The sequence below is a fragment of the Hemiscyllium ocellatum genome, chromosome 10 (assembly GCF_020745735.1).
Source record: "Hemiscyllium ocellatum isolate sHemOce1 chromosome 10, sHemOce1.pat.X.cur, whole genome shotgun sequence".
NCBI classification, from domain to species: Eukaryota; Metazoa; Chordata; class Chondrichthyes; order Orectolobiformes; family Hemiscylliidae; genus Hemiscyllium; species Hemiscyllium ocellatum.
In genome coordinates, this window is record NC_083410.1 from 9,076,989 (window position 1) to 9,091,827 (window position 14,839).

Consider the following 14,839-nt stretch of genomic DNA (forward strand, 5'->3'; position numbering starts at 1 on the left):
TGGTCCAGCCAACAACACTAACTGATCCTATGATGTTAAATTTGTAAGGCTGGGAGTGGAACTAATTCAGTTACTCCTGCAGAGAGCCAGCATAAACATGACATGGCACAAACAGCTGTGTGCTGGAACCATTCTATGAATACGAAGAACCTTTGACAATGCTCCAAACTGCCTTACAGTCAAGAAAATGCTTTTGATCTGCAACAGTGGAATGCACCAGCTAATTTGCACATAGTAAGCCATTCTGGACAGCAACAAGATAAATGACAAGATAGCTTGAGTGATATTTAGACCGACAAATGAATGTTGCTCAAGGCACATTTCTCTCCCCATATTTGGGACCCTGTTGCCAGCTTTCACATGTGCCATACTACACTGGAATATCAGCCTAGATATAGCACTCAAGTCTCTGGAGTGGGGCTAACACCCATACTTTGAGTTGAGATGAGAACACTGCCTAGGAACCATGCCTAACAAATGATTTTTTAAAAAATCCTCACATATTAAGCTGGAGACTTGATTACTTTTATTAGAGACAGATATAACAAACATGAAAAATGGGCAACATAGTCACAATGTGCACTGTAGAGTGAATGCCTCATTGTCATAGACAGAATGGTACAATAAAGTGACAAGTCCAATGCATTCGTTTTATTTCTGTTCTGGTTTGATCAGCACAAGGAACAAAAAGGTGGAACCACTTCACGTCTGTCGCAATCTGACCCATTGGATCTGGTTGCCAATGGGAAGTGGATGTACTCGCTGATGATGGCATTTTGCTTGGTTTGAGAAATACCGCCAAATGGGCAATGATTCTTTATTAAATTTCTTTGTCATGAGCAAGTCAAGAACAATTGTATAACGTTAAACCTATTATGCGTTGACTCTATGTTGCAGTAAGCTTATTTTATTTTGCAAACAATTAATGAATGGTAATTTTTATTGTTAGCCATACACACACACACACTCTCTTAATAGCTAGTGCAATTTATCTCACCTTACATCCCAGAAGTAAAGAGAAACAGTCTGATACACATTTATTTATTACAAGACATCATGCTTAATGACACTTCTCCATGCATACTGAACATCTCCTCTGGCAACTGGTTATATGAGCTCCAAGGCTACATTACTCCTCTGAATGGATATTCGGATAAACATTCAAATTGGATTTCAAAGACAGTGGAAGGTGCTGCTGACGGGCACCATGAGGTTTGGCTGTCTGTGCAAATAACATCTAAGATAGGCTTTGAAAACAACTGCGCACAAAATTAAGATACCCACCACCTTTCTTTCAAATGTGCTTGGAAGAACATGGTGTCCCACTGTTCTCTGAGGTGCATTTGCACTTTTTGCATTTGCATTTGTAAAAGCCCCATGATATCTGAAGCCTGAGAAGCGAGCTGGATTGGAAAGTTGAGCTAACTTGCATAACATACATCTATGGACCTGGCCCATCTTAGAACAAGATATCAGGAAGTTGGGAAAGAGAAGGGAGGGATTGTTGATGTGAATTATGCTCTGCTGTTGGAATCAGCCAAGTAGGACATGATACCCCCACTTAACCTGCTCAGGGCTGTGAAAGGGAATACTATAGTTACATTAAATTACTGTAATGCCTGTAGACAAGACAGTTACATCACAGAAAAAGCAGCAGAATTAAGAACCTGATGCACTTTTCTTTAGTGTTGCCATCACAAGTGCCATTTTAAAAAAAAAAGTCCTTAGCTAGGAGACACAAGCCATTAATATTCACACCTGGCACCCAAGGCATATTCTTCTTTCCACTGGGATAAGATAATGCATCATGGCCCGTTGATCAAAGTGAGATGCCAATGGGGAAACAAAAGGCTCTTTAGTTACGCAAGAGTGGAGTGGAGCAACGTACTGGTTAGTTCTTTGTGCCAGTGGAGAGGACACAAATTACGTATGGGTACAGTTGGGCTGGGACTCACTCCCTCCCTGTGGTGAGCAACTTGAGGGCCTTCTGGAGATTCTGCACGGCGGTCCCCACGTCTTCGTACTGTAGGGCGCTGCCTGCATATTTGCAGTACTTCTGAGCTCTGGCGTAGTCTTCTGGGGTCAGACGCACCTCCCCTATGGGAAAAACAATAACAACTCAGTCATTAGGAGATTTAGTAGAAGTGTTAAAAAGTGATGGGTTCTGCTACTGTTGTAGGGAGCTGTTTTCATTGGCAGGACAACAGGACAATCAGACAATGGGAATATTGTAAATTTTAAAAAAAGTGTGCAACAAAGTTGCAAGGATGGCAACTAACATTGGTGCCAGGAAAGCTTTTAGAATTGATAATCCAGGACAAAATTAATGCTCAATTTTAACAATAGTGGACTGATCAAGGATGGAATTGTTGAAGACAAATTAAAAAATGCTGGAAATAACAGGTCAGACAGCATCCATACAGAGACAGCAAGCTAATGTTTTGAGTCTAGATGTCTCAAAATGTTAGCTTGTTCTCTCTCCATAGATATGATGGTTTTCAGTGAAGGCAAATTATGTTTATCTAACCTGATCGAGTTGTTTGCTTGATGAGGGTACAGATGGAGGATAGTGAATCGATGTGGTGCTTGATAAACTCCATGGATCACCAACGGCAACATGGATATAGGAGTTGGCTGGGACTCAGGAAACAGACATTAGTGGTGCATAGAACAGCGTTTTTCAGATTGGAGGATAATATACAGCAAGGTTCCCGTGGTCAGTATTAGGACCACTGCTGTCCTTGAAGCATATTGGCAACATAAACCTGGGTATAAGGGACACAACTTCAAAATGTGATGGAGCATAAAGTTTGTAAGAATTGTGATTAATGACAGATTTCAACAGGAGATGGGCAAGTTGGACAATTTACTGCAGAGGTATATGATGAGACATACTTGATGGAAAGAATGAACAAAGAGAGGCAATAGAAAAGAAATTGGGGACAGGATCAGAGAGATCTGGGGATATGTGTGTACAATGATTTGGGGTCTAATACATTATCATTTGGGAATTTGGATTTTAAAGAGGAAGTAAAATAGGTCAGTGGTTCGGATCTGGAACGCACTGCTTGCAGGGATGTTGGAGGCAGATTTAATTCCGGCTACAAAAAACAATTGAATAAGTACCTGAAGAGGACAAATAATTGTAGGGCTATGGGAAAAGGGCCAGTGTGTGGGACAAGCTGAATTCCTGTTGTTGAATGTCAGCATGGTCACGATGAGCTGAATCATACAGTTATTACAGCACAGAAGCATCTTAGTTGGCTTTCTGGTATTTCACCAAGTGCTGTTCTTGTCTTCCACCTGTAACCCCATATGTTACTGCTTTTAAAATTGCAGTCTAACTGCCTCCTCTATTGGTGGTGTAGCCAGTTTAAGACAGATTTAAGATAATTGGGGGGGGGGGGGGGGGGGGGGGGGGGGGGGGGGTGGATGTTGAAAACATTTTTAATTTATTACGTTTTGAAGGATGGAGGTCAGTGCCTGATGGGATGGTGGAAAAAAATCAGTATTAACTTAAAAAAGAGCACTAGATATACTGGAATGCCATGGGTAATTAATGAGATCGGTTGACTAATGGATAGCACTTTCGAAGAGCCATCACATGCACAATGGGCTGAAGAGTCACCTTCTGCTGTGCTCTCGGAAACTATTTAGTAATCACTGGGAGGCCATCAGAAATAAGGAGGAATGGTGGGGGGGTGGGGGGAGGGGGGGGGGGGGTGAAGGGAGGCGGGGAAGGAGGAGATTACAATGACAGTACTATCACTGACATTGATGAAGAGGCTGTTCAGATGAAGTTGAAATGCCCCAATTCACTGTGCCCTGGGACTGGGTCTGTTACATGAAAAGGGCTGAGTGATTAGAGCAAAGAGTAAGAGCCAACATTGAAGGACATTTTAAAATGCTTCTAACTCCTACATGGTTCGGATTCAAAGATGGCTTCAAAGACCAACATTAAATGGGTGGGAAATACAGAAGTCTGAATTGATTGTACAATACAGGAAAACCTCACATTTGCAAACCATCTTATTCTCCAAAACATCCAAGCATTTTCACCATTAGTTACTTTTTGAAATGTAGCTACTAGTTACATAGCAGAGTTAGCAACCATTCTACAACTGACATGCCACAAACCAAAGGGCAACTGGGCTAGTTAATTAGGGAGTGGGGGGGCGGGGGGGGGGCACTTAGTTGGGCAGGATGAAGAGTTGCTTAACAGAGAAGAATAGAGGTTTACAATTTGGTAATAATAAAAAAAAGAGAGTATGACAAGCCCTTCCCAGGTTTCACCACAAGGGCACAGTCTTAAAATGAGCATCCATGTTTCACACGGCAGAGTGACTTCAATGCCTTTCTTCCACCAGAATCCCTCAAAGGAATTACATTTTCCAAGATATTGCCTGAACCCCAAACTTTGTGCAATTTACCTGCCTTTAATGAAACAGCGCCAAAGATATAATTAAGTAGAAAGAATGACTAGAGCCACTAGAAAATAGAATATTTAGCATGTAGGTCATCCAAGGTAATTAAAAGTATCAGATATCTTCACAAAAGCAGTCTAAAAGTATGCAATCAACTTTTCATTTGTCACACACGCAAAATTATAAAACTGAAACCTTCAATTCGATTCCAGCCTGCAATTCACTCCCTGATATTCATTATTCTTCCTTCAAAGAACCATGTCCTCTTCTAGATTAATATCTTAGTCACTCCATGAACATTTATACACTATCATTATCTACGTACCTTTTCAAAACTGAATGACAGTATGAACTAAAAGAGAAAATGCTGGAAAATCTCAGCAGGTCTGGCAGCATCTGTAAGGAGAGAAAAGAGCTGGCGTTTCGAGTCTAACTGACCCTTTGTCAAAGCTTTGACAAAGGGTCAGTTAGACTCGAAACACCAGCTCTTTTCTCTCCTTACAGATGCTGCCAGACCTGCTGAGATTTACCAGCATTTTCTCTTTTGGCTTCAGATTCCAGCATCCGCAGTAATTTGCTTTTAGACGGTATGAACTATCCTGACAAAACTCTGTTTGCTTCTTTGCATTATCACCTTCCCTGCCTGGTAGATACCTTTCACTACTATTTGAAGATGCTGGAGAATTAATTATTTGTCAATATCAGTACGTTAACAACCAGCCTCCTTCGACCTCACTGGAAAGAAAGCAGAACGTTTTGATTTGTCAAATATAACAATACCGTATTTAAAATAAACTGACTTACTTTCTTAGAATCTGATAGAACTCAAAGCCAGGACCCATGTCACAATGTTGGATCATAATGGGAGTTTGGAGCACACTTCCTCTCATACTCCAGATTCAGCGTTGTTGTTCAGATGCTTCCCAAACTGCTGCGAGGGGTCCGAACTCCAACCTCACATAACAAGCACTATTTCAGTATCACTTTGACGTTTATTTGCAGATGCCATCCAACTGGTTTTGCTGATCTGAATCACGTTAGTATTGTTGGTTATTCCATAAACCCGTCATTGTAAAAACTCAAAACATAAACAGAGATTGCTGGAAAAGCTCAGCAGATCTGGCAGCATCTGTGGAGAGAAATCAGAGTTAACGTTTCGGTTTGAGCGACCCTTCATCAGAAGTGTGTTTTGAGAAAGGGTCACTCAACCCTAAATGTTAACTCGGATTTTCCTCCACAGATGCTGCCAGACCTGCTGAGCGTTTGCAGCAATTTCTGTTTTTGTTTCTGATTTACAGCGTCTGCAGTTCTTTCGGTTTTTATTGTAAAAAGAAAACCCATCTAGTTCACTAATGTCCCTTATGGAATGAAAATCTGTCTGGTCTGGCCTACATGTAGTTCTAGATCACAGAAATATGTTTGACTCTTAACTGCCCTCTGAACAGCTTATCAAGGCACTCAGTTGTAACAAAACCACTAAAACGTCTCAAAGAAATGAAACTAGATGGACCACCTGGCATCGACCAAGTCACCAAAATAGCAAACTAGCCCTGTTGACCCTTCAAAGTCTCCTTACTAATATCTGGGAGCTACTGCTAAAATTGGGACAGCTATCTCATATACTAGTTAAGCAACAGCCTGAAATATTCATACTCATGGAATTGTCACTTACAGCTAACTCTCAGACACCTCAAATACCCTACTGGCTTGTTCAATGCCAAATGTCAACACTACCGGTAACCTTCACTGAAATGGCCGCAATGTTCAATGATCTGCTTTTCATGGACAACTCAGACTGATCCTTAGATCCATTTTAATAAAATATTTTAAAAAAAATTTCCATCCATTTGAGCCTACCTCCAACTTCAACCATATGTGGATGCCTGCTAATTCATCTCATATATAGTCATCAATAAACTCACTCTTTGTAACTCAAGATGACCTGATAAATTGGCTCCTTTTTAAAAAGGCCATGGTGTCTGGGAGAAAGGTATTCACAAGGGAACAGATTCGTTTTTAGGTTAACATTGTTACACCAACTGAAGGGTTGGGTGAATAAAGAAGGGAATCCATTATTATTCGTCCTCACTTGGGAGTAACACAGAAATAGGAGCAGGAGGCCATTTGGCCCTTTGAGCCTTCTCAGCCATTTAATACGATCATGGTTAACCATCCAACTCAGTACCCTGTTTCTACTTTCTCCCAATAACCAACAGTTTGAGGTAGAACCATAATGAGTTGGAGAATCTTGTGCTGTGTCAGGCTGCAACAATATCAAAAATAGCTCTTCTCTGAAGAATGCTAGAGAGCAAGGATGAGAATGAAGAAATCTTCAGGGTTTCCAAACCTCAGGTGGTCTTGGCAGCATCCGTGGAAAGAGAAACAGAGTTATTGTTTTGAGTCCAAAGACATACTGGATTTGAAACATTAACTCTGTTTCTGTCTCCACAGATACTACCAGATCTGCTGAGTTTCCCCAGCATTCGGTGTTTGTTTAAAACAAAAGGCTGAATTAAAGAGAGAAGACAAACGATTAAGAAAACAAAAACCATGATTTATTTTGGACAATGGTTTTCAATTGAGCTGCTAACTTGCCTACTCGTAATTAAGATCGCTCCTTGATAAGTGAAATAAAACATTGACAGTTGACTCCAAAGAACCACACAGAATTCTCTTTGAACTATGGAACAGGCATACAGAAAAGAAATAAACTCTCAAAAAAAATTCATATGCGAATCCTCATGCCAACTGACCAACAAGCTTCAATTTCAAATGTTCATCCTTGAGTTCAAATCCCTCAATATCTCTGCAATCTGCTCTGGTCTCAGATCTTCCAAGATACATGTTCTTCTCATTTTGGCCTTTTATATGTTGTTGATTTTGGTTGCCCCACAAATGGCAGTGAAGCACTTCGGACATTTTCTGATGTTAAAGGAGTTAAATAAACGCAAGATGTCATCGTGTAATTACAGAACCTTACCTTTACCTAAGACGAGATAAAGACCATTCAGTGGTCTAGCTGCCCAAACTGGGAGTCCAGAGAACTGGATTGCATCGGATTTCTGTGTTGCTTTTACTTGTTAATTTATCAGTATTACAGTATTATGATGAGATTCTTTCTGATTATACTTCATTTCCTTTCTCACTTAATGGGATTTTGGAAATCCTTCTTACCCTGTTCCACCATTTCTCTCTCCACTCCTCCACCCATCTCGAGAGGATTAAACTGTCAGCTAAAAAATAAAGAACAGAAAGCAGAGGCTACAAGAAACAAGTGAACTGAATACTTGCATGAATGAGTGGGTCTGAATGAAGAAGTGGGGGATGGAAGAGAGAGAAAGGAGGAACCAATCCAACATGTGGTATCTGTCAGAATTATCTTTTCAAACTTCTATTTCTGGCTTCTATAGAGTGGTACAAAGAGAATGTTGCAAAACACTGAGCAGTTCTTTGTTCTTAGCCTGTTCGTGGCAAATTGTTCTCCTTCGCTGACTGGCTGTGTTCTCAAGCTAGTAAACACATGCCACTTGACTGAATGATGTAATATACTTCCTCTTGTTCCCTCTGGTGAATGAGCATCAGAGGTGAAGTTTGTCAATTTTTCAATTTAAAACCAAAACTCTCTTGAACGAATTGTTTTCTCACATCTCAGCAAGTTTGCGGCAAATTATTTTGACTCCTGTACAAATTAGAATACGGATTTGAACTGTGGGCCTTTGACGTTTTGGGCAAAAATATTTAACCACTGCATTATGTAATACCTTTACTGCATGGATGAGGAAAAATTGGAAGCTTTCTATTGTTGTGCTTTAGTTTGCTTCTCGTTTTCACCCGCCCTCTCTGGTGAGCAGCGGTGCTTAAAAGAGAGACAAATGTGTTAGTTGCTGTTTGCACACAGCCTCTCCATTGTCAAGCGTTTAGCGGTGCCTTCTCGTGATGGATCTTGGAAACTAAGTCCCTCGAAGCGTCAAGCCATAAGTTCAGAAGAACTTTGAGGGGGTTTCGGCACCAGACATGAAACATGCAAGTCCACCAGCATGTGGACACTCAAAACAAATTTTCCAGCGATGGGCACATAACACCATCTCCTTGTGGATTCTTTTGGAGAGCTGAAAGCTAAGGGAGTAATACCTGAAAATAAAAATCTTGAGTGAAGTCCAAAGATGGATAGAAATCAAAACATTTTGTGGTTCCAGCAACCCCTGCAACCAGGCTAGTGTTAAACTTAGTGCTTTGTATTGCTTTGGATTCAACTGGGCAGCTCTAAAGGGTTTCCCGATGTTTAGATAGCTCAGCATCTCCACAAATATTGGGCCAGGTTTGCATTCTGGAGAGGGATTCTTCACTTGCAATGCAGTGCTAACATAACATGGGGGATAGTTACCAGCGATAAGCCCAATTCAGCTTGCATAGAGAATGAATGCTCCAGGTTCTCTCAGTTGGGCAGCCTCCAATTCGTAAGATGCTGACTTGATACAGTTCATCTGTTTCAATGGCACCTTGGAAACTTACAGTCTTAGCTCAACAAGGAGATGGAATCCATCATAGCAGGTAAACAAGCAAAACAAATGAGAAGATGATGTCAACTCTTAGACTGGCAAGCTGGAATGGGAGCTTAGCAAGGAAGGTTGTGGAGCAGCAACGGCAGGAGTCTCTGGGGGTAATTCGGGAAACAGAGCAGAAATTCGTCCCAAGGAAGAAGAAAGGGGAGAACGAGGCAACCATGGCTTACAAAGCAAGTCAGGGCAAGAAAAATGCCAAAGGCAGAGCTTAGAATGTGGTGAAGATCACTGGGAAGCCAGTGGCTTGGGAAACCTTTAAAAACCAGGAGAGGACAATGAAAGGTGCGGTGGGGGGGGGGTGGTGTGTGGTGGTGGTGGTGATGAGAATGACGACATATTAGTTTCAGCTAGCTATGAATACAAAAGACTGAAAAAGTTTGTTTTGAAAGATTGGCAGTTAGGAAGGCAAATGCAATTTTGAGGGGGCTAGAATACAACAGCAGGGAGGTACTGCTGAGGCTGTATAAGTTCTGGTCAGACCACATTTGGAATATTGTGAGCAGTTTTGGGCCTCGTATCTAAGGAAGGATGTGCTGGTGTTGGAGTGCACTACAGGAAGTTCACAAGAATGATCCCAGAGATGAAGGGCTTATCATATGAGGAGCAGCTGAGGACTCTGGGTCTGAATGCAATGGAGTTTAGAAGGATGAAATAGGATCTCACTGAAACTTGGATATTGACAGGCCAGTAGAGTTTGGACATGGAGAAGACACTTCTCCTAGTGGGAGAGACTAGGACCTGAGCACAGTCTTAAAGTGATGCATCAATGCTTTTGAACTGAGGAGGAGGAAATTATTTAGCCAGAAGGTGGTGAATCTATGGAACTCATTGGTGCACGGGGCTATGGAGGCCAAATCACTGAGTGTATTTAAGACAGAAGTAGATAGGTCCTTCATGAGTAAGGGGATCAAAGGTTGTGGGAAGACGACAAGAGAATTGGTTTCAGAAACATATCAGTCATGTTTGAATGATGAAGAGGACTCAATGGAATGAATGGCCTAATTCTGCAATATCTTAAGGTTTTATTGTGATTCACAATATGATGTACTCTATCTGTTGTGCAACTCAAACAGGGCCAGTTATCCTCAACAGTATCTATATTCCAACATTGTGCTCCAATACAGAGTGTAAGAATGCTCCAGGTGTCAATGGTATACTATTGAAATATGGGAATGCGTGCAGCATGGGAAGCCGATATGCCAAAACATCTTTCAGGAACCTGCATAATATTTTGTTCCTCACGCGACATGGGGGTTGTTGACAAGACCAGCATTTGTTGCCCTTTTCTAATTGTCCTTGTCCCTAGTGGTTTTCTATGTCATTTCAGAAGACAGGTAACAGTGAATCACATTATTGTTGATCTGAAGACACGTGTAAACAGGAAGGATGACAGATTTCCTTTCCTAAAGGCATCAGTGAATCCAATGGGTTTATATGACAATAGACAAGATTTTCACACACAACATTACTGAGACCAGCTTTTCCTTCCAGATTGACTTATAACGTTAATTTAAACTTCACCTGCAGTCATAGTGGAATTTGAACTCTTACCACCAAAGCAATAGCTCTGGTGTCTGAATGACTATTGCAGTGACATTATGACTACACCACCATTATCCATTACATGGGCACATGGTATATGAGCAATACAAGAGATGGCATCTGGTAAATGCAGCTTGTGATGAACAGGTTACTTCTGACCAACGGTTCCCAATACTCTTCACTACTAGGGTGTTTTCCTCATCTCTTGTCTGACTCTGTTGTAGACTTATGAATAGTGGTTCATTACTGTGATTAGTCAACAACTCTATTGTTGTAGTATCAAGTCACTGAGTTCTTAAGCACAACTTCTCTGGAAGAGTTGCTTTTTCAAGTCCAGGCAAGAACAATAGTCTTAGCATATGCTACAGGCTGTGCAATTTTGACACCTGTACAATTGAATCTCTAAAGTTGACCAGTTTTAGGACTGTTTAAAGCAACTTCATTGGCTAAAGATTGCCTCCCCAACAATTATTTCCTTTTTTAGATTTACTTTTGTGTAGGTGAAGAGATAGATCGGGTTTGACAGTATATTTGGGTTTGAGAATCTGAGCTGGTGTAGTGCATACAGACATAACCTAAATCAAACTAATTGCAGGAATTTCTTGTTCGAAAAGCATTGAATGAGTGAAAAGTGTTGTTTTGTTGAGCACTAACTCTCAGAATTATCCAGCACAATTACTTGAGATAAAATTGCAATTAAGTGTGGTAAAAATAAATTTACAGTGAAATAAAAAGGCCAAATGACAGCCCATGTCTAGATTCTGCAACCAGTTGTAAGTTTCTCTAGAAATTATCTTTCAAGGGTGCACCTCTTTTGTCCTTACACACATTTGTTATTTATGGGAGTGATTTTTCAGTATATTTCGCAGTTCACTGGTGCTGCTTTGAGGTGACAATATTTCCATCTATGCTAATAAGGTCCCTCAGGCAACAATTTGGCCGACTGGTTTCCATTCAGATTAACATGATTCTGAAAGATCATGGCCTCCTAAGGGATTAGGGAAGGAAATAATGCACAGAGTGGAATTAATTATCTAGAAAAGAGTTGGCATAGCAATCTGATGCTATTGATTAAGGCGGAATCATATGGGTTGGTTTCTGAAAAGCTACAAACAAATAAGACCACAAGATATAGGAGAAGAAGTAGGCCAATCAGCCCATCCAGTCTGCTCTGCCGTTCCATGAGATCATGGCTAATCCGATAATTCTCAACTTCAATTTCCTGCCTTTTTCCCAAAACCATTTATTCCTTTACTGATTAAAAATCTGTCAATTTCAGACGTGAATATACTTAATTATCCCGTCTTAATAACCCTCTGTGTAGAAGAATTCCAAAGATCCATTCCCCTCAGAAGAAGTTCCTCATCTTGTCTGAAAAGGGCAACCCCTGACTCTCGGATGTCTTTGAATCCAAATTCTCCCATAGGGGAAACAACCTCTCTGCAACTACCCTGTCAAGCTCCTTGAGAATCTTCTAAGGTTCTTCAATTAGGTTGTCTTGCATTCTTCCAAATTTAACCAGTACAGATCTAAACCATTCCCTCTCATGATCAGGAAGTCCCTCTATACTGAGGATTAATCTAGTGAAACTTTTCAATGCACTGTCCCAATGCTGCAATATCTTTTCTTACGTAAGGAAAAGTAAATGGTTCATTATATTCTAGGTATGATCACATTAGCGCTTTGCATAATTCTAGTGAGACTTCCATTTTTTTATCCTCCATTCCCTTTGAAAAATAGGCTACGATTCCATTTGCCTTCCCCCATTACCTGCTGAACCAGCATGCTAGCCTTGTGATTTATGTACTAGGACTCCAAAACTCTCGATGCTGCAGCTTTTTCCTTTTTAAATAATATTCAGCTCCCCTTTTCTTGTTACCAAAGCGCATCACCTCACATTTTCCCACATTATGTTTCATCTGCTAAGTGTTTGCTCACTAGCATAATTTGTTTTATTCCTCTGCAGATTGTGTGTGTCATCCTTACCACTTGTCATTCCATCTATTTTTGATATGGAGGGGCTGGTGTTGGACTGGGGTGTATAAAGTTAAAAATCACACAACACCAAGTTATAGTCCAACAGGTTTATTTGCAAGCACTAGCTCTCGGAGCGCTACTCCTTCATCAGGGTACCTGAAGGAGCAGCACTCCGAACGCTAGTGCTTCCAATTAAACCTGTTGGACTATAATCTGGTGTTGAGATTTTTAACCTTATACATCTATTTTTGTGTTATCTGCACTATAGTGCGATCCACTTCCTCTCCAAGTCATTAATAAGTCTGAAGGAAACTGTGAAGGTATTGGAATATTGCGTGAAATTCTGGTCTCCTTCCTATCGGAACGATGTTGTGAAACTTGAAAGCGTTCAGAAAAGAGCTACAAGAATGTTGTCAGGGATGGAGGGTTTGAGCTATAGAGGGAGGTTGAATGGGTAGGGGCTGTTTTCCCTGGAGCGTCAGAGGTTGAGGGGAGACCTCAGAGGTTTATAAAATCATTTGGGGCATGGATAGGGTAAATAGACAAGGTCTTTTCCCTGGGGTGGGGGAGTCCAGAACTACAGGATATAGGTTTAGGGTGAGAGCAGCAAGATATAAAAGGGATCTAAGTGGCAACTTTTTCATATAGAGGGTGGTGCATGTATGGAATGAGTTGCCAGAGGAAGTGGTGGAGGCTGGTACAATTACAGCATTTAAAAGGCATCTGGATGAGTATATGAATAGGAAGAGTTTGGAGGGATATGGGCCAAGTGTTGGCAGGTGGGACTAAATTAGGTTAGGATATCTGGTTGGTATGGACAAGTTGGACTGAAGGGTACATCTCTTTGACTCTATGGCAGAGATCTTTCAGGAATCACGAGTCCAGGAGAGCCCCAGAGGTCTGGAACATTGTTAATGTAACATTCCTGTTTTAGAAGGAAAGGACGCAGAAGACAGGAAATTTCAGGCTGGATAGTCTGACCTCGGTTGTTGGTGAGATTTTAGAGTCTGTTATTAAGGATGAGATTGCGGAGTACTTGTGAGTGCATGCTAAAATCTGGCTGAGTCAGTACAGCTTCGTCAAGAAGAGTTCACGTCTGATAAATCTGTTAGAATTCTTCGAGGAGGTAACGAGCAAGTTAGACAAAGCAGAGCGAGAGATTTCTAGAAGGCCTGTGACAAAGTACTGCAAAGGAAGCTGCTAAACAAGAACCCATGATGTTGGAGCAAGGTACAGGCATGGATAGAGGATTGGCTGACTGGAAGAAGACAGGGGTGCAGGGGTGTGGGGGGTGGTAAATTCATCTTTTGGAGGATGGCAGCGAGTGACGAGTTCAGTTCCGCAGGGTTCAGTTTTGGGACAACAACTATTCAAGTTATACATTAATGATCTGGATGAAGGAACTGAGGGCATTGTGTCACTTGCAAACTCAGCAACAAAGTGGAGAGACAGATAGCGTTGAGCGAGCAGGGAGGCTGTAAAAAGATTTAGACAGGTTAGGAGAGTGGACAAAGAAGGAGCAGATAGAAAACGATGTGGGAAAGTGTGAAGTAATGCACTTTGGCAGAAAGAACAGAGGTGCAGACTATTTTCTGAATAGGGACCGGCTTTGGAAATTTGAAGAATGGAGGGATTTAGGAGTCCTAGTTCAGGATTATCTTAACGTTAATACACATGTTCAGTTGACAGTTAGGAAGGTAAATACAATGTTAGCAATCATTTCAAGAGGGCTAGAATACAACATGAGAAATGCATACTGAGGAAATATGAGTCATCGGTCAGGCTGCGTTTGGAACATTGTGAGCAGCTTTGGGCCAGATATCTAAGGAGTGATGTACTGGCACTGGAGGGGAGTCCAGAGGAAGTTTACAAGAATGATCCTGGGGATTAAGGGCTTGTCACAAGAAGAGCTGTTGAGGACTCGAGCTGTATGCAATGAAGTTTAGAAGGATGAGAGGGGATCTGATTGAAAGCGGGTTTTGAGAAGATTTGTAGCTCAGGTTGAGGTTCTGGATGTAGGTTTGCAGGCTGAGCTGGGAGGTTCATTTCCAGATGCTTCGTCACCCTATGAGGTAAAACCTTCAGTGGGCCTCAGGCGAAGCAGTGTACATGATTCCTGCTTTCTATTTATATATTTGGGTTTCTTTGGGTTGGTGATGTCATTTGCTTGTTGTCTGTATAGGGTCTTTCACGTTCATTCGCTGCTGTTTTAGTGTGTTGGTGGGCTTGAGAGCTACCATGATGCCAAGGGGTCTGAGTAGTCTGGCAGTCATTTCCAGATGCCTTTGATGGAGGGGAGAGTGGCTAGGGTTTTTGGACGTGTTTTGTTGGCTT

At 41.4% G+C, this 14,839-nt stretch overlaps 1 protein-coding gene across 1 annotated transcript in view; it reads right to left on the reverse strand.

Moving 5' to 3' along the window:
• Positions 1-503: 503 nt before the first annotated feature.
• Positions 504-14,839, reverse strand: part of vta1 (vesicle (multivesicular body) trafficking 1) — a 171,468-nt gene continuing 157,132 nt past the window's right edge. Inside the window, exon 8 of the mRNA XM_060831227.1 lies at positions 504-2,097. Coding sequence (XP_060687210.1) covers positions 1,952-2,097 — 146 coding nt within the window. The 3' untranslated portion in view covers positions 504-1,951. The remainder of the gene's footprint in view (positions 2,098-14,839) is intronic.